The sequence below is a fragment of the Brienomyrus brachyistius genome, chromosome 3 (assembly GCF_023856365.1).
Source record: "Brienomyrus brachyistius isolate T26 chromosome 3, BBRACH_0.4, whole genome shotgun sequence".
In the NCBI taxonomy this organism is placed as follows: Eukaryota; Metazoa; Chordata; class Actinopteri; order Osteoglossiformes; family Mormyridae; genus Brienomyrus; species Brienomyrus brachyistius.
In genome coordinates this window covers 18,030,789-18,054,192 of record NC_064535.1, presented here as the reverse complement: position 1 = coordinate 18,054,192, position 23,404 = coordinate 18,030,789, and the positions used below count along the sequence as shown (strand labels likewise).

At 46.8% G+C, this 23,404-nt stretch overlaps 1 protein-coding gene across 3 annotated transcripts; it reads right to left on the bottom strand.

The window, feature by feature from the left end:
• Nucleotides 1–98: 98 nt before the first annotated feature.
• Nucleotides 99–21,925, bottom strand: LOC125738120 (histone acetyltransferase KAT6B-like). 3 transcript variants are annotated; one of them, XM_049006765.1, is made up of 17 exons: nucleotides 21,400–21,925; nucleotides 16,069–16,856; nucleotides 10,163–10,271; nucleotides 9,644–9,759; nucleotides 9,380–9,461; nucleotides 9,060–9,192; nucleotides 8,149–8,846; nucleotides 7,634–7,734; nucleotides 7,304–7,425; nucleotides 6,918–7,059; nucleotides 6,417–6,578; nucleotides 5,680–5,773; nucleotides 4,416–4,647; nucleotides 4,185–4,308; nucleotides 3,700–3,858; nucleotides 3,068–3,200; nucleotides 99–2,919 (listed from the first exon to the last, which is right to left on the bottom strand). In XM_049006765.1, exons 2-17 carry the CDS (start codon nucleotides 16,219–16,221, stop codon nucleotides 998–1,000), a joined length of 4,482 nt encoding a protein of 1,493 aa, XP_048862722.1. In that variant the 5' UTR covers nucleotides 16,222–16,856; nucleotides 21,400–21,925; the 3' UTR covers nucleotides 99–997. The 3 variants fall into 3 exon arrangements, with proteins under 3 accessions (XP_048862722.1, XP_048862724.1, XP_048862721.1); XM_049006767.1 differs by having other exon boundaries at nucleotides 16,165–16,856; XM_049006764.1 differs by having other exon boundaries at nucleotides 16,039–16,856; nucleotides 21,400–21,924.
• Nucleotides 21,926–23,404: the final 1,479 nt, after the last annotated feature.

Genomic DNA, 23,404 nt, shown 5'->3' with positions numbered 1-23,404 from the left:
CACACACGCACGCAGGTGCTACTGAACTGCCCAGTTCCTCTATACTTCTGACCTCCATCTTGCCCCCACATGTTTCCACTCAGGAACCATAAACAACCTCCTGTGACACAGTATAATTTATTTTTGGCTAAATTGTACAGCATGAATAGAAAGTCATAAATGAAAGTCCATCACAGCCTACAGAATCCTACCCCTTGGTACAGGTACAAAAAATATAAGCTTTACAAACAGCTGATTTCACCTGATTTTCTATACACCATTTGGTCACTTGTCCTGTTCTAGACATTTCTGTTGGACATAAATCTATTTAAGGTACTTTTAAAGGCATTTTTGTGGTACATTACCTTTGTACTGGATGTGCAGTTATATATATTTTTCTTTGCAAACAAATTTCATTATACAGACAGACATGCTGTTAAAAAAAACACAAAGCTGCCTCATTTAGGAAAACTTCAAACAAAAGAAATCCTGAATTACACCCTTCACACTTTAAGCTGGATAAAAAGAAATGCTAACAAAGTTTATGATTTTGACAGTTTCAAAGTGCAAATCCAGACAATCATTCAATAATAAAATGACACCTGTACAGACACACAAACAGCCAATAGACTGTGGAAATTCAGCCAATAAATTCAGTATGAAGAATTAAAGAGTCGTCAACTAGTTGGCTGAAACAAAACCTTAGTCCAAATTTGTACTTATTGGACCTGAACATTCTACCTCTGCCAATAGAGTGGCAGCACTCTGGGGACTGAAAGGCATAGGCAGGGTACACTAAGTACCCTTAGTAAAAACCCTACAGTGGGCATGGTGTGACGTGGCTCTCAGGCTGCACCAGAGACCCTGTCTTCATAAGGCATCACTTGAACTGTTTTTCACTGCTTTTTTATTGTTTTTTTTTAATAACATCACCTGCTTGCTGGCACTACTTCACAAATGACAGGTAATGACAGGTAATGACAGGTAATGACAGGCTCGCCCAAGATGGCCATTCTTCCTAACGCCTCATGTAAGCAGCCCGCACAGACTGCCTGGACACAGCGCCGTCCGCGTATCCCCGGTGATCTGTCGGGTCGTACATCACGTCACCGCGCACTGGGGCCTGAACGTGCTGCTTCCCCATCTGCATGGAATACTGTGGGGGCTGGTGTACATGGTGGCCGCCATTGATGACGGAATGCGGCATGTATCCAGTCATGGTGTGGTCAATGGGTGCCATGTGCATGTTCATGTTGACGTTCAGGGAGTTGACGCTGTAGGCTGCACCAGGCATGATGTTCGCCTGGGGGGGGTGGTGCGCACCGTGGCTGTGCACCCACTGCTGGGGGGCCGGCGGCAGAGTTGATTTGCCACATGTGGCTATGTGGCCCTCAATCATCACCATCTGCAGCTTCTGTGGGGGAGGCATGGCCACATTACACTGAATCATGGCTGGGGGAGTCAGGTCAGGGGGTGGGCCACTGGGGCTGATGTTCTGTGGCCGGCATGCCGAAGGTGACAGGGTGCTGCCATAGGATAGCTGTGAGGCGGGCCAGCTGAAGGACACCGGCTCCATGAGAGTGCTAGTGAGCTGCTGCAGCTTGCTGAGACTGAACATGGTCGTGGGCTGGCCATAGGGGGCGCTCACATACTCTGCCCGGCTCATGTGCTCATACAGGCCTAGGCCTACCACTTCGTGGGCCATGCGGAAGCCTCCAGGGACTGTGTGACGTGCTGCTGTCTGGCAGCCTCTGGTGGGTGGACACTCCAGGGCATAGCAGCTTTGTGGTGAGTTCATATGGCCCTGGGGCATCAGGCCCTCAACCACCTGCTGGCCCATGGCACAGACGCTCGATTCCAGGCTGCTGTATGAGCCGCCTGCCTGCCAGGCTCCAGCCCTGCAGTCATAGCTGCCCGGGCTCCCATAGGTCTCTGGATTGCTCTCGATGCTGCCCAGGTCACTGAAGCTGCTGTCCACCACGTGACCCGAGGGTTCAGACAGCATTGAAGGCGCGTCCATCACAGGGCTGGCATCCAGGCCCCGCAGGTGCGGCATTGCCGTAACGCCATGTTCGGGGCTGATCTGTGCATAGCTGCTCTCTAGCAGCGATACGGCAGGACTGCTGACAGAATAGACCAAATGGCACAGGGGACTGCTTTGCTCAGAATGGGTGGAATTGCTCAGGGTGGCCACAGGGGGGCTCTGCTGCTCCAGGTGCAGATGGTCCTGCAGGTCCCGGCAAGCCTCACCATAGTCCTGAAACTGGTCACTGGGCTCCTCCTTCCCCATCGGTGACCACGCCACTGCACGTGTCGGATCAGCTTCGTGGCAATCCGGAGGGGTGCAGGCATTTCTCAGCAGCACCAGAAGCGCACCACTGCTGTCCTCCTCTGTCTGGAAGGGGGGCCTGTACTCACAGGCGCTGACGCCAACCTGAAACACCCTGTCCACACCAGGCACACACTCCGCACCACCCACCTCACTTAAAACACCTTCAGAGCAGAAAAGCAGCCCCTCAGATGCCTCTGTTGCTGCTCCCCCCATCCATGAATCTTTGGGGGCACTGTGACCATCATCCTCACCATCTGCAGTGTGATCATCAACATGTATGGTGTCCTCCTCACTATCTGCTCTTGTCCAGTCAGTGAGCCCCTTGTCCACGAGAGGGGGCTCACAGGGGCAGAAAGGTGAGATCGAGGTATCTGGTTTAACAGGTGACGGTGGCTCAGCTGTGGGCTCTACCCCAGCCATGGGCTCCCCACCACCCTCCTCAGGCTCTTCCGGAATGGTGAGCTGCTCGGTCGGCACAGGGGTCTCTGGAGGGGTGTAGAGGTTGAGCTTGAAGCCGGTCTTCCTCTCACTCTTCAGTCTCCTGAACAGGCTACGCTTGACACCTTTCGGCCATCCCCTTTTGCGCTTTGCAGCTTGTGGCAGCTCCCCTGCAGCCCGGGACAGAGAGCAAGTCATGCTTCACACATCACTCCCACCCCCAGTAAGCGTGCACTCAGTGGTGACTGCTGTTCCCTTTGTGATTTGTGAGCCTCTGGCAGCCCCACTGTTGCTGGATTGCCCTCTGCAACAACTCACCCTCGGTCCTTCTTGTCCTGGTGGGACTCCCCTCGTCGTGTAGCACCGCTGTTCTTTCTGAGATCGTCTCCGTGGTAACACTGCTATTGACTTGTTTCTGCCTGCGCCCCCTTTTCCGCTTCGGCACTGGCATCTTCAGAAGGAACATACAAGACCATCACCTTTTTCCAAAAAATGCCACCTGACATTTTTCTATCCCACTAAACATTCATATTTTAAATGGCCACATCATTTCTGTGCCAGTTTTGTAATGGTTGTGAAGGTAACTGTGACCACAGGGTGGCAGTGTTGCACCACACTGCTGCAGTGGGGGTATTCGACAAACAACGTCCACAATGTACAATGAGTGTGAAATCAAGCAGGATAGACTAATTGACAGAATTTTACAACCACTACCTGAGCCTTTCCTGGATAAACCATCCTTAAATACCTAAATGCAGACACATAAGCCTTCAGACCATCCAAGGAAAAAAAAAAAACACCAGAGTAGTCCTTACCATGTTCCTGAGGCCCAGTGCTGCCTGGCTGCTATCCAGGTGGGAGTGTGAGCCATCAGGCTTAGGGTAACAATCAGGAAGATGTGCGAGAGCATGGTTGTGGTTCCCCTTGTCCCCAGGGCTCCCCTCACTCACCGGGACATCCCTCTCACCCGTGTGCTGCTCTCCTCTTGGAAATCCACACAGCCGACCTCTCCTCTGGGCCAATGCGTGGGACGGCCAGCTGGCTCCAATTAGCCTGACTATATCCTGCTCTTCTTCCTCCCAGCTAGTGCTTTGCTTCATCTGCACAGCCTACAAATAAATAAAAGCTCAAGAAGCACAGAGTTTTGTTCCAGCATTTAAACTATAACTATAACGAGTCACCAAAGGACAGCAAAGACACAGGTTCTTTTGAACACAAGCAGCACTAACAATGTCCTAAAGACCTCATGGTCAGACACTGCGTGCATCACGCCAAGCCAGACGTGCTTGTAAGTGACCATTTCTATTGCTGAAACCGTGAGCAAAGTAGGTGAGGGGTAAGGGGCCCGTACTCTACCTGCTCAGCCAGAATAAGCCCCCCGAATGGCCATGACCATAGAAGCACCTCAGTTTCAGAAGCAGAGTGTCAGACCTACCAGGGCAGTGCAGTGCCCCTTGGGCCAGTGCAGGCACTCAGGGTGCAGGGTGTGCTGGGGTGACTTTCTCCCCCTGCGCTCCATTTGCTCCCTGATCAGCTGCTCCCGCCAGACCAGCACACACCTGTGGGCATCGGGTGCCAGCTGAGTCATGCTTACCCCCCGGCAGCGACTCACACGGGGACTTTCCTCTCGCCTCTAACAGCTCTGACCATGTGCTGAAGCACCGACCTGCCGGCCCGCACCTCCACCATGTGCAGCTCCTGCAGCGTAGTGGCGATGTCATGCGGGCAGATGCCAGTGTCGCGGCTCAGGCCCCTGATGCTGAGGGCCGCGCCCCGCTGCCGCTCCAGGTGCTCCAGGATAGTGCCACGCCAGTATGCCAGGTAGGAGAGCCGGCCCAGACTGGAGAGCGGCTTTTCAGGGGAGCCAGTCTGGCCCTCACACCTGGAGAGCAGGTAACCTGGCAAAGGCACAAGGGTCCTGAGGTTTCCAACACATACAGCAAGTTCCTCTCTATTCTCAGAAATCTTATATTTTCTTACACACTGAAGTCCATATTCTACAAGTTCATCTTGTAAGAAAATACACAGATACTCCTCACAAAATATGGATTCTCAGCTTAGCAGGAAAAATAAGTGCGAAACCGATCTGCTTTCTAGTTTTCACAACTCTAAGACGGATTCCGACACAGGAAGACAACCTAGAACTCGAACCAGCGCATCAATAGCTACAATGGCAAGCATTTTGGAATGAATGACGACAAAGAGACTGCTTATGGGCTTAGCCCTGATCTTGCTGTCAGAAAGGAATACATTGTCTTAAAGGTTTATCAACGCTACGCATATACGACTTTGTCAAGCAATTAAAATTCAGCACAAGAAGTGGGAAATGTGCACTATAAGTCAGATAAGAAAAGGACACAGGGGTGACAGGATGTTTCCAGGGTCAGCAATCTCTTGTTTAATTTACCAGTATGCTGCATCACCCCTGGGGAGGTTCCTTCCTGCTTACATCAAACCGGGGGAGGCCTGGACACATCTAACCTCCAGCTAAGGACAAGGCGGGCTAATTATACATGAGTGAGCCTGGATCACTGTGCACAAGGGCCCAGCGCACTGACAGGTGAAGGGGGCAGCGTGGGGCTGAGATCTCTTCACTAGGACTCATGCCCATCCGGTCAGAGCCACACCCACAGCCATTTTTAGCAGGTAAGGGAAACATAGCACAAACCTGGGAGCCAACATCAGCCTGACCACCAGGAAAAACCCCTCACAAGCTTGAATAACAGAAATACAAGCAGTTTATCGATCATCTTCGAACCTAAATAGATGTTTACAACTGCAGACATGTCAAGTGGAGAGCACTTCATCAGCTTCAACTAGCAATTAATCAGCTTAACTGGAGGTGGCTAATATCTTCTAAATGCATAGGAATGAACACTGGTGTCTGACAGGTTTACAGCAACAGGTACCCAGCTGTAGAAGACACTTACTGAAGTCAATGAGGAAGTGGCCATATCCCTGCCTCTGGTACTGAGGCAGGACCATGATGCAGGAGACATTGTGGTTCTGCTGGGAGTGCTTCTCCTGATGGAAGGGGAGGGCAGGGGAAGAGGGGATAAAGTAAGTGAAAGGAGAGGGTGCGAGAAAGAGAATGGGATAGAAGAGAGGCAGGGAGGAAGAGAGGGAAGGAGAGGGAGGGACCAACAGAGAAGTAGTGGAGAGAGAGGAAGAGGGACAAAGGGAGGGAGGGATGAAGAGAGGGAATGAGAGCAGAAAGGGAAGGAGGAATGGAGAGAGGGAAGGAATGGACAGAGAAATGGAGGGAGAGAGAAGGAGAGGAGGGAGGGAGGAAGAGAGTGAAGGAGAGGAAAGGGAAGATAGAGAAAAAGAAAATGGAAATGGAAGAAGAGAGCATGAGAAAGTGAGAGAGAAGGAGGAAGAATGAGACAAAAGTGAAGGAGGAATGCAGTAAAAGATTGAAGAGAGTGAAGGAAGGAAGCAGGGAGAATGAAGAGAGAAGTGAGAAAGCCTGAATGCCCTTGTGTGAAACACCAACCAATACAAACCAACAGCTACATACATTTAATCACATACACATACACATACACACACACACCTTGTGTTCTGGTAATCAGATTAACTGCTAGTACTGAGACTGCTATTGGTTGGGACAGAGTGGGGGTGTCAGAGGGTGCACAGAGCAGCACAGCAGAGCACGTCCCCCCACCTTGGAGAAGTATCCGACCAGGTGGCAGCCCTTGCTGTCATTCCGCGTCAGGACATAGAAGAGAAAGGGCTCTACGTCATAGTACAGCGTCTTGTGCTGCAGAAAGAACTTGGCTAGCAGGCAGAGGTTCTGGCAAAAGATCTTACTGATGCTTCCATCGACCTGCAGGGCAAAAAGCAAAGTGTGTCAGCCTCCGGAGAAGGGGTGGTAACAATTTGGAAAGAACAGGCATTTCCTGGGCATGTGACTGCACTCGGACAGGAAGTGTAACCTGGGCAGACTACATAGGGACTGGCCTGTCAATAAGTAACATGTGTGAGGGATCTGCAGAGGGGAGTGCCAGGTATTACTGAGTCACCAGAAAATTAACGGTGCCTTCAAAATAGTAATAGAGTGATGGTAACAAGGGGGCAATGCGCCCTGGAGGTAAACGGCACACACACATGGAACTCTTAAACCGGGTGATGGCAGGAGAGCAGTGACAGCCTTGAGAGCACCCACCTCAAAGACGGAGAGCTCGTCCTTCCTGTAGATCTCGTCAGCTGGGGGGCGGAAGCAGGCGTGCTTCTCGGTGTGCCTCTGCAGGACGACCCTGCTCTTCATGTACGCCAGGCAGAACTCGCAGATGTATAGTTTATGCAGCCTATAACACGCACACAGCCAGTGTGTCACAAACCCACAGCAACAGACTTTAAAAACACTCCGCAATGGCCTGCCCACATACCACTGAACTGCATTAAATGCAATGCATGTGAAAAAAATCCAATTAAATAAGAATGAAATATGAGTTTTCTGGTGTCTCTGTTTTTGCAGGCTTTTGAGGCGTGTTAGTCCCCTAACGGCTCACTTTACTCATTGCCCCCTGAGAGACGCTGTTCTGTTTGCACCTGGAATACTCAGGAGGGTAGGGCGAGGAGAACCACGTCTGGATTTCATAGTTTCCTAGCTCGATGTACAGAGGACGGTGCCCAGGATGGGGTCCGCTCTGACCACCTGTTTTCTGCAGCACCTACACAGAGAGTTAAGTATCAGTTCTACATGTACGATTATTAGGACAGGCAATAAAGATACTGGTCATCAAATGCGAAGCACCCCAGAGAAACCGCCAGTGCCGCATATACAGCAAGCTGGCAAAAAGCAGACAACTGAGTTACTGCCCAACAGCCAGCAGGAATACAGGCAGAGGTGTCACTCCAGCGTGTCAAGATCATGCTCACCAGAGAGGACAGCTCCTGTACGTGCCTGAACATCTCAACATCCTCCGTCGTCACCCCTAAGCTCCAACTCTGCGGCCTGGTGGCACACTGGACCTCACTGCCTACATTGTGCATGAAGACATGGGAAGCAGACCCAAATGAGGGAGTGAGGGATTCTGTGATCTTTCAATACAGTCATTATACAGAGAATCACAGGGAATTCTGATACCGCACACAGAGATTACGCACAAGTGAAATGGGGACACTGTACCAAGTATCAGAGAGATTTCAGACATGGCACACAGAGACCACACAGATGTGAAATGGGATCACTGTACAGGGAACCATAGATAATTCAGATGCCACACACACAGACCACACAGAACTGAACTGGAGTCACCATACAGAGAACCATGGAGAATTCAGATGCTGCACACAGAGACCACACACCGGATAGCTTAACTGTGTACAATGAGCAGTGATATGGAAACAAAGATTGCCTGGAAGATGTGAGGGGGGTGGGGAGATGTGCTTACCACAGTCCTGTTTGGGTGTGACGGGTCCGTCAGCTGGGGCCCCCCTCTGAGGCCCCATTCTGTGTAACCTGCCCAGTGTTCTGCATCTCTTAAGCCAGGCCATATTCCTGAAATCTGCAGCGACCTTGAAGGGCTGTCTCCTGCTCAGTCCCCAGCCGGAGGAGGGTGGGGGCAGGGCATTCCGAAGGGGGCCAGGAAGAGGGCAGAGCCTGGACCATGCACACCTGGGAGGGGCATGGCTGGGCTGGTGCTTCCTGCGGGCAGGTCGCTGTGTGACATAGATGTGCGACAGGCCGTCAAACAGGCCTTTCAGCTGGCTGCGGCAGGGGGCGTTGTCCAGAGACAGACCGCTGGACTGGCTGGAGGAGCTGAGGGGGGAGCCACCCTCCTCGGGACTGGGGGGGGTCTGTAAGACAGGGGGGTCAGCCCCCTCATGTCCACATGGCTTTGAAGAATCAGGCACTTTGTCCCAGGAATGGTGGCTGATGGGAGAGGAGGTTAAGACCTGGGACTGGTCACCAATAAGCCCCTTAGCCTTCCTGCTTCGGGTGAGGGAGGTAGGAGCAGAGAGCCTGGTCTTGAAGTCCCCCACAGGGCGAGCAGAGCTGGATGAGGGTGTGGGGGACACAGTGACCTTTAGACCCCTACCCGGGGACTTCTGTTCTGTCAAGGCAACCGGGGATCTCTCTCCTACAGGCCTGAAAGCAAAACAAACCTAGTGCTACTGGAGTGACCAGGTAACAGGTGTACCCATAATGCACCATGACAGCTGCCCAATTTTCCCTTCTGTGCAGTTTCTGTAAGAAGGACAATTCTGAACAGAACAGTGTCTCCCCCCCCCCACCCCACGTACTTCAGAAGGCCCCGTCTGGGAAGTACCTGCTTAACATAAACATGAGTAACAGACTTACGCTGCCAGCAGGCCCCACCACGCCTGTGGCCTCCCCCGCGGCCTGCCGTACCACCGCTTGATCTGTGCCGCTCGCTGGTGCAGGAGTCGCCTCCCCCCCCTCTTTGGCTGGCAGACCGGACAGATCCACCTCCCTGAGGGGCCAAATATAGGTGAGATCCATCAGAAATGCTGCTATGCTACGCATGTTGGCCTGTAATGGCTGTGTGAGACCAGGAGCTGCTCTCATTTTAATAAGCAGCCAGCATGGTGGGGAGTCATGATACACAGTAACCCTGGCAAAGTTAAACAGACTGGGGGTGGGGTGGGGGTGTGTGTTACCTTTGGGCATGTGGGCCAGTGGTGGATCACAGCACTCCATGTGAAATCCCTGATCGCAGGACTGGCAGAAGAGCATTTTGTCCTGGTATAAAGGCAGCGGAAGCAACTCATGAACACCTTCCACAGAAACTGCCCCCCTTTACTGTCCCAAGTGATAGTAAAATGGACAGAGCAGGCATGCAACAAGCAGACCTTAGCAAACGGTTGAGTGACACAGCCCAAGTATAGTCCCTCTCCACAACATGACGCGCTCAGTGTACTCACAACATTTTTGCCCTGGATGCAACAACAGCTGCAGATCTTGCATTCGTGGCACTGCCAGTGTGGGGCCTTTATGTTGGTGATCAGCTCTGGCGAGAACTTCAGACAGGATGGGTGGCCTGGGGAAGGCGAGCACACCTCAGATAGCTGAACCCGAAAGCCATCATCCAAAGTGGGTCCGGACTCATTTATACAGCTGGGAGCATTGGTGGACCAGCTCGCGTTACTAGGGTTGGAGCCAGCAACCTCTGGTCCGACCAACCCCTGCTGTCGGCCAGTTTAAAACCGTGGTGTGATAATGTACTTGGGCAAAGCCATGTAAATGAAACATGAAACCACACAGGGATACAAACATCTTGCACTGCCGTTCCAAGCAGCTTTAGTAGAGGGATCATCGATGAGGGGCAGAAATGATAAATGAACCCGAAGCCAGAGATTACTCTTAGGTACGCCCCCTGCTGGTCCTGGGCATGTATGGCACCACAAATCCCGCTGTGCATATGCAGACAGGGCTTCACTCACCACTGCTTCCACAGTCGACACAGGACAGCAGCTCCTCTGGCAGTCTGACTCGGTTGGACTCCTTGGTGCCCATGCAGATGCTGCAGATGGGAATGGGGTCGGCCCGCAGCTGGAGGGGCAAAGGGAGCGTAAGTGGGTTTACAAACTCTCCCAAGGGGGTGGACAGGAGACACGGGGAAGACCAACACCATGAGTTCTGTCAGGTCCAGGATTCAGATCATTTGAACTACAGGTCCCCTTCACGTCCCACATGTGTCACAGACCTAGCAGGAATTTGCAAAGCCCAAAGAATACTAGACGACTTATCGTAAACAGTTATTTTTGTTTTCTTAGTTAACTGGCGCTAAACAAATCTGGAGCAACGGTTAGCCTCATCAGGAGTTTGTCTCTGTAATATCATTTCATTTTGCACAATTTGAACAAAACAGCTCCTTGCATGGTGGTTATACCACATTGACATTTTATGTAGGTGACCTAACTGTGGTGATTCCCCAAATTAATTACAATATTCAGAACAGTGGCATTCCATTACTTAGACTTCCTATTAAATCAGGGTTGCCAACTCTCACACGTGTGGCGTGACATTCATAACCAACCATGTGACTCCAGATGAGCTGTAAACTGTTATTTTAATAAGGTGTATAAATATGGTAGTAGTGCAACTACCTATAATCATGAACCCGTTAATAACCAGCTTAAAATGTAATGTTACCATGCGTCGATAGTAATTCATTGATAACGTGATTAGTGAAATGGCAACATTCGCTTTGATAGTTGGCTAACCTACTATTAATTATTACAGTCATATCAATTATATCACGCTTAGCATATACTACTGAACTGCCTCTGTCTTTCCGACGCAAGTGAAGAGTGAATCCGAGCAGGGTGAGCTGGCAGTGAGCGTGCTCCCTACCTGCTATTAACACAGTGTTATCGGGGGCTCCTGATGCACAGCCGTTATCCAGTCTTAGAGGTGCTGTGGATTAGCTCAGATGACACTGGGCTTTTTGGTGGGGAACACAAAGTCCCGGAGCAGCTGCATGACACCCGGCCGGCACTATAGCAGCAACAAAGGAGCTGCCCTGATACCTCCGCTGCCACTCTGAGCCGGCCCGGCTATCCGCCAAGCAGCAGGGCACTCCGACTCCACACCCATTGGCACCATGCTGTCCCCTGCCCCATCTGTGGGCTCTCCTAGCAACAGCCAAACCCGAGCCTGGAAACCAGAGGCCCCCCATTCATAATGGTGACTATGGGCTCAAGACCCACTCACCAAATGACAGCCATTGTTCACATAAGGGACTGAATAAAGAGTGCGTCTTCAGACCCTGTCCAAGCTGCTAGACAGACCTCATCACTGTCATTACATCTCCATTCTCCAGATGAAACCATGGCACCCTAGCGCTTGGCATTTGTCTTTGGGCCAAAAGCCAGGGGCATAACCCTGGAATCGAGGAGCTGACCAGAAAGCCACTGAGAGAACATGGGAGAAACATTTATTAATTTGAGAAAACTCTTACTTTCTGACATGTTGGTGTAGCTTGTTTTCCCCTTGTTCATCGCGGTTTTTTAAAACCTCCATATGAACACTTTTATTCCCACTATTTACATGTGAGGAAGACACAAGACTCATGTGGCTGTGATCCACATCAAAGGAACCCTAGGAAACTGATATATCAGGAGAACCCAAGTGCAGCAGGGGGGAGCTGAGGTGGGGCACCGTGGTGCAGAAGCTGCCGGTGAGGACTGCAGCATCCCTGCGTCGCTACCCTACATGAATGTAGCTCAATTAAAGCACATCCCTGATAACCAGACAGATTCCTTAAGAAGACAGCTGGTTTGCACAGTCAAATGCAGATGCCTCAAACTCAGGTGAACACGACACAAGTAAAAACATGACAAAGAGTTAACAAGGGCCACACTTTCTCTACTCCACCTGCTGACACAAGTAGCAGCCCAAGGCTCCAATTTAATGCCCAACCTGGAGCAGGAAACACTGGCCAGGAAGTGGCTGTCAGTGGACTCTGAGAGCTGTGGGACACCCTCTCAGATACAGTGGTGGAGGGCTTACAGGCAGGTGGCTGCCATAGAATAATAACAAACCCTTACACAGGGATTCCTGCTGTTTAATGATCAGAATGAAGCACTTCACCTTGGAACAGGCTCCGGCTCAGCATAACTAAGTTAAATAAGTGTGGTTCCTGTTTTTATAACCCCTGTTTTGGTGTGCACATCAAGAAATGCATCTTGTCCTGTTCCATCAAGCCACCGGGAAACGTCAGGACTGGCGAGCTGTAGCTGCATTAGCTGCTGGGGGTCTATTGAGGGTTTATTAAGGACTTGGGTGCTTTGGTAAGCGTCCTCCTTATATCACTGCTGGATAAGCAGTCGGGAGAGTGTGGTTTCCCTCTAGAGGCTGCTAACGGCTGTTTGATTGAGACTTTTGCCAAGTGGCAGGTGGACCTCCATGGGCAGTGTTTCTGGTGGGTTTTTGTGTTGGTGTCTGTTTCCACTCCATTGTTGGGGGCTGGCTTTTTTGTGCCAACAACTTGCTGGTGGATGTTAAGAGCAGGCGCCTGATAAACGATTGATACGATTAATTTTCTTCCAGAAAAATCAAACTGACCATCTCATTTAAGTTTTATTTTGACAACATCTACCTGTCATTGAATGGCTTTAGATGACAGACACTGGATTCTCAGCACTATACGTTTACTTATGCCCACAATTTTAAAAGCTTAAAATATTAATAATATGAAGCCCAAAAGTAATCTGTATAAATCTAACATATCCTTAAGTTTATTAAAATTTTGTTACCAGAACACGCCACATGCTACCTTTTTAGTAAACCATGGAAGACATAAGCACTGAAGTGGCAGTGAAGAAAGGGACAGATCAGCAGCCACAACATCTTTAAAAAGGAGATATTGTGGATAAAAAAAGTAAAAAGACCTCGGTGGCGTGGTGGTACTTGTTGCAGTTTAAAGTCCGACATGTTTATCAAACATAACGATACGTCAAATTTATACAGATTTCGGGCACCACAATACACCACTCATTAATTCATCCATCCATCCATTTTCCAAACCACTTATCCTACTGGGTCGCGGGGGGTCCGGAGCCTATCCCGGAGGCAATGGGCACGAGGCAGGGAACAACCCAGGATGGGGGGCCAGCCCATCACAGGGCACACTCACACACATGCATTCATGCGGGCAATTTAGCAACTCCAATTAGCCTCAGCATGTTTTTGGACTGTGGGGGGAAACCAGAGTACCCGGAGGAAACCCCACGACGACATGGGAAGAACATGCAAACTCCGCACACATGTGACCCAGGTGGAGACTTGAACCTGGGACCCAGAGGTGTGAGGCCCACTCATTAATATTTTAGGTTAACTGCTTATCCACTTTCCAAATTGTTGTTAAGTAACATACGTAAAAAGCCAGCACCCAGTCAAATATTTACGCCTATCATCTGAAGCCCTGGTGATTATTGCGCATGCACCATATAATCGTGTAGAATAGTTGTGGGGGCTGGGTTATACTGACATGCACATTTAATCATTCACTGTGTTTTAGACAAGATACTGACTATTATAAAAAGTGCAACTGTTAATTGGAGCAGGCAGTGGGAGGAGCTATAGATCACTGCTGTTTTCTCAGTGCAGTTGCAAATTGTTTTTGTATTCCTTGCGCATGGTCACCCATGTCCCCCAAACTAATGGCAAAGTCACATGCAGCTTAAGTTAGCTACTTATTTGCAGCTTCCAATTCATTTAGCTTCTTATTCGCAACATCCTGTGAAAATGAAGATTTTGACCTTCTGCAGAAAACACAAAAATAGGCGTGTTCATAATTCACTGTTTAACCGACAACTGATAAGAATTTTAACTGATTAATACTATCATAATACATTTCACTTTGGTAAAAATGTTAAGTTTAATGTGTGGTGTCTGGGGATTTATTAGGAAACGAGCAGGGCAGGACGGAACGCTGGTACTGACATCGACAAAGATCAATGACCGACAAGGAACGAAGGCAAGACATGGACTGAAATAGACAGGATTGATCAAAACAACAAGACACAGTTGGGTACAATCGGGGAAGCACACGTGGATAATTAGGGGGGCGTGGCACACATGAGGAGCGGACGAGCTGGGAGTGACAGTGTGGAAAATGCAAAGAATGTAGAGTGAAAAAATTTATGTTTGGATATGCGGTCTATAAACTCATGACTGTCTCAACACGAGCAACCAAAGTACAGATGCCTACAGGCTACAGCCATAATTGCAGCCTGAGAAAAAAATGAAACAGTCAAAAGAAGTACCATTTGGGATCATTTCAACTGAAAGCACAACGAAGTTATATGTAAGCTATGTTGCGCAGTGTTGAAAAACAGCAGTAGTACAGCTGCAATGAAGTACAATTAAACATAAAACACACCCGATAGCAGTGGTGGTTTTTGTTACAGCAAAAAACGCTATATATGGCAAATGTAGAGCCATCTTATATTTCAGGACACCAATAGCAACTGCGGGAAGGAATACATAATCCTAAAGCGAAGACAACTGTCGCAAAGGCATCAAACATTCCATCTTTTTTTTTTTGTTTCTGTTGAGCACTATACCGCAGTCTTGTAATGGAGAAAACCAAGAAGGTATAACTCAGAAATAATAACAGTACAGATATTTTTAAACAGCACAATCTATTAAATCCAGTTTGGTCGAAATCAGACACAAATGGAAGGCTGACTTCACAGTGGAATCACATGACCATGTTAAGATACATTGATATCTTAAAGACTAAGGCAGCACAATCAATTTCAACGGCACAAAATCAGCGCAAACAATTGCAACCAGTTTGGTCAACATGGGGGGGTGGGAGGGGGGTTCACTGCTGTCATGTGTAAAGAAACATTTATATCTAAGAAACTAAAGCAACAAAAACAACTATTTGAATGGCACAAGCTGGCATGATTTCAACCTGTTTGGTCAAAATTGGACAAAAATGGTAGGCCACCTTAAACAACTCAGAAAGTTAAACAGCACAAATAAAAATGTCAATGGCACAAATGACTGGACCAATCTGGTTAAAAACTGAAACATTAGAGACTAACTTCACATAGGTTAAATCCTGATGCATACCATGCAAACAGTAATAAATAAGTGTCTCTTCAGTTTTACATCACTGTCGCTCTCCAAACCCAGCAACACCTTTACCAAGTCAACCCTTCTACAGTAGAAAAACAAAGCTGCAACTAGTCTCTCTACAATACAGCTTAGTTCCTGTACGGTAGTGGAAGAGCGGCATTCGGATTCGGCCGACCAGCTGCAGTAGTCATGGATTGACAGCAATAACACTGACAAAGGAGAGATTCTTAAACTGGGGAAAAGCCAGCAACTAGACCACACAACCAGAAACAAACCAGAAAACAGAGGAGGGAAAGACAAGCAAAAAAGTAGGACTTTGAAAATAAAGACTCTGGAAATTGTCTGGAGAATTCAAATTTTCAGGACTACCTTATGCTGACAGGACTCAAGTCTGTGTATAGCCCTAGATGAGACTCACTGCACGGTGTCATTTTAAATGCATTTCCTAAATTCACCTACAAGAAAAGTCAGCTAAAAAAATTGATTTGCAGAAATAGATGCAAGCAAACGTAACATTAATGGCCAATCAGGAAAGAGCTCAGCTAACAGAAGTCCTGAGAACTTAGGCTGAATTTTAAACCATGTGTATTTCAACATGTCTGTAAGGTACCAGATGCCACAAAATTATCCCTGCGGACATTAGGATGCCCCCAAGAGGCAAGCAAAAAGACCCTTTAACACAGGACAGCCAAGACCCCAGCAGGCTGGGTAACAGCCAGCGTACCTGGTCCTTCTCATGTGGGAGTAACGTCACCTGTGGAAGGTGTAGAGGTGCTGAGGTGGCACTGGTCTCTCCAGGGGACACCCCACCCCCACTGCATTTCACCCTGTACATCCGGCCTGTTCTCACCAGCCTCCCACTGTTGACTGCCCGCTTGATGGCCAGCCACAGCTTGCGCTGGAACATTGGGTTACTGACAAGGTTGAAAAGGTCCTCTCCTTTCTGAAGGTACTACTTGAAGCTTCTCAGAGAGGACGCCTGTGGATCGGCAAGGGCTTCAATTGCCCTTTTCAGCATATTATTCCAGTCAAGCTACTGCAGTTTGCTGGACATCTGCAAAGATCTTGTTAGTGAAGCAGATATTTCCCCAGGTTGAAAAGATGTATTGAATGATTTTCCGTCTCTTTGTATGAAGTGTATCCTTTGTTGGTGACCTTGAGCACAGCACCATCACAGACACTGAGCACCTGTCAAGTCCACGAGAAGCCAACACTGTGTGGCAGATCTGCTCCTCTGATGGCCTCTGCTTCTGTCTTCTGATCTTCTGAATGGCTTCCAGAATCCACCCCGTTTGCAGCGAGTTGGCCAGCTCCACCATGACCGATTAACTAGTCATGGTGGAGGTATCCCACACCCTGTCAAACAGAGCGGCCAAGCACACTTAAGCATCAGTGGTGAGCCACCCAGGGAATTACATCCTTGGGAATCCGAGACCTGGGCAAATGTCAGAAACAGGTTAGACTGGGGCGAGGTTGGCTCCAGGTGGTACTGCCACCAAATCAGAGCGAATGGAATAGAAACTGAACAAATCCAGCAGAGACCTGCAATGTGTAAGACAAAAATTAATGTTAGCAGACTGAACAAACAAGTTCATTTTAAAGTTGCACAATATGTTGGTTAACATTAGGGCTGCAACGATTCATCAAGTAAATCGAATAACTTGATTACAAAAAAACCTCGATGTAAATTCTTTGCTTCGATGCTTCGTGTAATCCGCACGACTATGTACTGCTTAGTGATCAGCGTGTTTATTACTGTCGCACAGTGTGCTTATGCTGGATTATGTGTAGCAGGGTTGATTTGATGGCGCAATGGAGGAAGACAAGAAAATAGCGAGGAAAGTCAGAGAAAAAGACAAAAAATGTCTGAAGTTTGGGACCATTTCAAATAAAATAAAAGCAAAAATACTGTACAGTGTGTCCATTGTAAAACCGAATTAGCTTACCACAGTAGCACAACGTCAGTGATTCAACATCTCAACAGAAAATACCCAGTATATGCGTCCAGTCCACAGAGCGGAACCAGTACATGGTAAGCGCGAGTGTGTCACTCACCTCTGCGGCTAAACATAGACCTGTGATAGAAACATATTTATGGGCATATGTGTGAATAAAAAAGTATAACGAGATTCAGCCCAAGCAGCCCCTATTTTTCCTCAATAAAAACACTGATAACACAACAGTAGTGAAAATGATGCTGTCGTAGTTTAACATGGAGCTGGAGCCTGTCTGTATACTAAGTAGAGACGGTTCCATTACAGAGATGGTGAACTCGGGTGGAGTGACGGAAAACAGCAGCAGTGCTTGAAAACGTTACTAAACCTTTACTGGTAAAGAGCTGGTGAGAGTCCTTAACCAAACCAGCTGTTCAACAAGCTGAAAGGTGAAGAAAAGCGATGTTTTCAGCTGCTCCCATCCACCGCCGTTTGTCTTCCATAGCAGCAAAGCTACAGTAAAGCTATACAAGTTAAAATAGAAGCTGTTTGTATGCAGATAAACTGTTAGCTTAGTTTGACACAATATTTAAATTTGGGGACTTGCAGCAGGCTGACAGCAGCCGTCACACTTTGTCGCAGTGATACCTGCAGCATGCAGGGGTGAGTCTAAGGGGGAGCATGGGGTGTACTCAACTAGATCTATTTCAAGGCTTTAGTAATATTATTTTGCAGATTTAGATTAATATGAATAATAGTATTAATATAATATCCATCCATCCATTTTCCAAACCGCTTATCCTAATGGGTTGCGGGGGGTCCAGAGCCTATCCTGGAAGCAATGGGCACGAGTCAGGGAACAATCCAGGATGGGGGGCCAGCCCATCACAGGGCACACTCACACACCATTCACTCACACATGCATACCAACGGGCAATTTAGCAACCCCAATTAGCCTCAGCATGTTTTTGGACTGTGGGGGGAAACCGGAGTACCCGGAGAAAACCACACGACGACATGGTGAGAACATGCAAACTCCGCACACATGTGACCCAGACGGAGACTCGAACCCGGGTCCCAGAGGTGTGAGACAACAGTGCTAACCACCTATAATATAATATAAAAATAACCCACCCACCCCTCCCCCAACAGCCTTGGGCCAGTAAAACTCTGAGACACTGAATTACTATTTCCTCTCTTTTTCAGTAATTTTATTTGACATCATTTTATTTATTTTTGCATTTAAGAAAGTGTTTTCTTTAAAACAAAACAAAACAAAAATGTACATAAATGCACTAAAAGGGTTTAGTTCTTTTGTCTGTTGTATGGAGTTCAATCATTAAAAATGTTCCTAAAAAGGAAACCCATGAGTTGTTCATTTTAAGAGACCTGTCTGTTTTTTTGAATAGTTACTATTGCTCTTTAATAAGACAAGAGTATTTTTTTATCCGATTACTCTATGAAATAATCGACAGAATACTCGATTACTAAAATAATCGATAGCTGCAGCCCTAGTTAACATACTGGCATCAGCCAGTACTCGTTAAAAAACTAGATATCTGCACCAGTCTGATGTGTCAATCTTGGTCTTAAGTGCCAGGGCTGCAGAAAGGTTTTCCTGGCCCATTTCATCTGGGTTTCTGAATTCCTGACAAGATCACAGGTATGCATGTCCCTCTAAAACTCCAAAACAAAGCAATAAAGACCCTCTAAGTCAACACAGCTCGAAGACCTGTTACTAGGCTGTTACCATCCCAATGCTCTAACAGGAGGGAACTGCACAACAGAAACCCAGTCAGTACTGCCACAATAATCACCAAAACATAACTTTATTATGACAGTGTATTAAACTGGATGAGTAGCCTTTCTACGTACACTGAAGCAATTCATGTCAACCACCTGGGACGTAAGTAGACACATAATCCCATAAATTTTAAAGGCTAAAGGAGGCTGTGGATTTCGATGTTCATATAACTGTTTAAAATGTATGCATCAGACATCAGTGTTCAGTCTCCTGTTTCCTCCTTACAACTTCAGTCTGCAGTGGTTTTAACTCAATAGCTGTGGGCTCACGCACTACTGTATCTTAAAATAAGCACAGTGTAACGGTTAACCCTGGGTGTGAAAAAACATGGTGTAAACTGATTGAAGGGTACCATTAATTGCAACACTGCACGTTGCAACCAGTAAGTGACACGCACGTTACAGCTCCTGGGGCAGCTCTCCGACCACAGCACAAAAGCCTACTGAGGTGCGCGCTGCACTAGCACAGGGGTGAACGCAGAGCTGCAGGATGGGCACGCACAAGTCCACAGAACTGTAAACCCTCAACTTTATATTTATATCCACATCTAAATACTATGAATAATCATAGAGAGGGAAGATAAAAGCAGTACATGCCGAAATGCATGCATGATCAGCGCTTAAACTCTACTTTTAATTTTGAAACCGTCCGAAAGTTAATGTTTAAGGTTAACCAGTCGTGCACGGCTGGCTGGCACAGCGCCCACAGGTTTACTGAACGGTTTCAGAGCATCGCACGACCGCTTCAGTCAGACGTGTACCTAAAAACAGTGAAACGGCAAATTTAATCCCTGAAAGCAGCATGCGAAAAACAGCACAAACCTGGGCTTGCTGGCTGCCTTATGGTCACGGACTACTCGTGTCAGCGAAACAGATGCCATTTTGTCACAGTTTACGCGAATACGACATGACATTGATTACAATGCATTCATGCCCCATTACCTTACCTTCGAGCCAAACCCCCTTGCATTTTGCAAGATTTACCATTGAAGACAGCCTTCGATTTACGATTTGACAAAGCGTGCGTCAGTCTCGACCAGTAAGCACGGCCTCTGTTCGGTTTTAGTTGGTTTGGGAACTGGTAATAATACAGCAATGTCCCGCCTTTAAAGGTGAGAAATAATTGGGGACGTGACAGAACTCCGTCTCGTGAACTATGGATGCCCACGTGTCGCCCTGAGCTGTGTGTGTACAAATGGCCGTTTAAATTATTGATTACGAAACATCCCGCGTAGTTGGGTTACTTTTCTTTGAAGTTTTTATGTTGTAATTAATTTAAACGAATGACAAACTAAAATGCATAAATCAGATAATCTAACCAAAAGATGATGCTACTATATTTGAAATATATACATAAAAATATAACGGCAGTAGTAACAAAATATGTATACCCATATATCACAAAACACATAAGTAATGCAATTACAAGTAGTCAAAAATTTGGTTCCCAGACTACACGTGGAGTTTGATCGATAACATTTACGCACAGTCTACGCAAACAATATTAAATTATGGTGAATACCATAAGCGCAGGATTTATGCACAGTTTATCTTCATTGTCCCTCCAGCATTTCAACAACTAATTTGTGTTGACACTCCTCAATATTTTCATAAAATTTAATTCGGACCAACTCATTAAAATATGGTAACCTATCCAGGAATCATCAAATAGTATAATTATATTTCAACAACATAATATTTACAGTATTATTACAAAAAACGCATCCAGTTTTAACAGGCGTGACTATTCTCTACTAATTAATATCCACTGCACCTCAGTGTTCAAAACTATCAAACTAAAAATTATTTTCTGATTTTATTCGGTTTACTGTATTCCCATCTACACAGACTCCATCTGTATGTTAACCATACATTAAATTTACCACTCTGTTATACATTAGATTAATTGACGGCTAATGGCGTCTTTTTATATCTATAGATATGCGCATATGTTTTTTTCCGCTGATACCATAGTTATACATCAAAAACAAGGCGGGTATAGCTGTCATACATAACTGCATCAGCCCTGCAGCTGAAATCCTCGCACAATAATATCAAGGAAGCAGGACATTCGAGAAAGTCGGCGTAATGAGACTTTACGATTAAATGATTGCTATTTCACAGAATTGTATGCAAACTTTTAATTTAGCAGACACCTGCGGGAGCTGTATTGCAATAGTGCAAAATGCAAATAAACGCCGTCCTGACGAGTCCCTTCCTTCTCGCCCTAAAATAACGCGTTTAAATCTCGGACATTTTATTTGCTACGAGCTCTTTGTGTACGGTGCACTAAGTGCTCGTCGCTGTGAGTGCCGCTAAAACATGTGAATAACATATTCTGGTGTTACCTTCTCAAGTTTTTTTCTTTCTCCTTGATGAGCGAAGTGATGGAGACGACAAGTAACAAATGTGGGAAGGATCGCCTATGCTTTCTAAATTCGAAAGCGTCGACGCTTGAACTGCAAATTCACGCGGCGTTTTGTGAGAGACTCTTGGTCCTTTCTCCGCTGTACCAAGTTTGAAGTGTTGCGAAGTACAGCAAAAATCTCCTGCCCAGGCTCTGCTTAAAATCTGCCCAGAGGAAGGTGAAACTAGCCCAGTACTTAAAAACCAGTATATTAATTGTATCTGAAAGACATAAACCGGTATTTTGCATGCTGATCACATTCAAATGTTCAACATTTTAAAACCACAGTTAAGCATAAACACGACACATAGACGCATGCACTCTCATTTTCCAGGCTTGCCAACTTCGGTCAGCTGCCTGGAGTGAGATTTTCGAATCGAGGTAAGTCGATCTGCACACATATGCACATTCAGTTACGAGTATGTGACAGTTTTGTTACCTTGCAAATAGTGTAAGTGTGCAAACTACACCAACGTTTCGCATGTAGCTAATTTTAGGGTTGAAATGCAATGATATATAATTGCCGTAACTGCAATGCTTGAGTGAGTGTCACGCAGGATGCGTGAGATTTGGCGACCCTGCTTTCCTTTGCGTTTCTCTGACTTAAAGTGGTTAGCGATTCTGGATTAGGAGCCACTTGCATTAATAATAATTACTTTGTGTTTCGCCTTACAGTACCCTACTGCGGAACATTATGAAAGCTGCCCCAAACCCGCAAACTCCTAATATTTACCTGCAACTCTACTTTCAAAATAGCCCAATTGGGGGGTCAAACCGCGGACCTGGCATGTGAGCTCTACAGCACCTCACAGGGAAGCAGCAGTTGCCAAACTGAGAAAGATCACCAGGCTGTGGGGGAATACTGAACGTTGTTATCAATAAGCAGCAATTTCTTACATAATTTAATAAATGACTTTTCACCGTTGACATTTTTAAAACCCGAAAGAAATTTACAAGACGAGGAGCAAGTTTGACTGCCATTCATTTAATCGGTAAATAGCATAATAGTTGTACATAAACCCAATTCAACTGAATTAAGTGACAGCAGGTTTTAGCAAATGCCGATGGCACGTGTGCCGAACATTTTAATTTGAGTATCTGTGTTTACCGTGAATAACAAAGTTGTTTTCCGTGTAGTTACGCATTTGTTTCCACATGCAGCGAGACGTTTAGCTTTTGATAAAAAGCAGCACGTTGTACTGTTCAATTATTTCGTTAACATCCACCTTTCGTGGTGCAGTTTTATATTGTATTCGGATATACAATCATTTCTTTGAAATGGGCTGTTTGAAGTGTCCTTACGACTGACTTATTTACCCATAAATCATACGCGGTGATCTTCCACGATGTAACCTGCGTTAAGTTCAAATCAATTCCTACAGCAGCGATCCAACATAAACAGTTTAATGGAAAATAAGCCGGTGGGTTGAATTAATAGCCACTTCCTTGGAATACAGCCTCTTCTCATAGTGATTAAATCCCCTCATGGATTTCTGTGTAATAGTCGAGGACAGAATTTGATCTCCACAAGCCCCCTTACGCACATCGTATACTATCATAGCTTTGTCAGTTACCAGTATTTATTATAAGAGGTAATTATGATTATGGCGAGCCCATTGCCAGATGACTTTTAAAATCGAGAAATTTAACACGCAATTAGATGTGATACTATTAAATGAGAGCGAGAGACGCTCAAAGGGACTTTAAAATAATTCCACTCAGGATACTGGCTGTGCCGTAACATGCCTTGATAGACGCTTGCACACAACATCCAAGTCATGTCGGAGCAAACTGTCATCAAAACGTATGACTAAAAACCCATTACAAAATGAGGAACGTGGCCACAATTATACTAAGGATTCTTCACTTACCGGCAGTTTCAATTCAAATAATGCATCTGCCAAGCTAAGCTGTTTCTGGTGTTTTCATATTAATTTCACCAATGC

Excerpts from the sequence above, each read along its gene's own strand:
- LOC125738120 (XM_049006764.1), bottom strand. The coding sequence starts at position 16,221 with ATGTTCCAGCGCAAGCTGTGGCTGGCCATCAAGCGGGCAGTCAACAGT. Across the intron at positions 9,193-9,379 it reads ACTGGCCCACATGCCCAAAG|GGAGGTGGATCTGTCCGGTC; the intron begins GTAACACACACC and ends TTGGCCCCTCAG. Across the intron at positions 3,201-3,699 it reads CGGGTGAGAGGGATGTCCCG|ATGCCAGTGCCGAAGCGGAA; the intron begins GTGAGTGAGGGG and ends TTCCTTCTGAAG.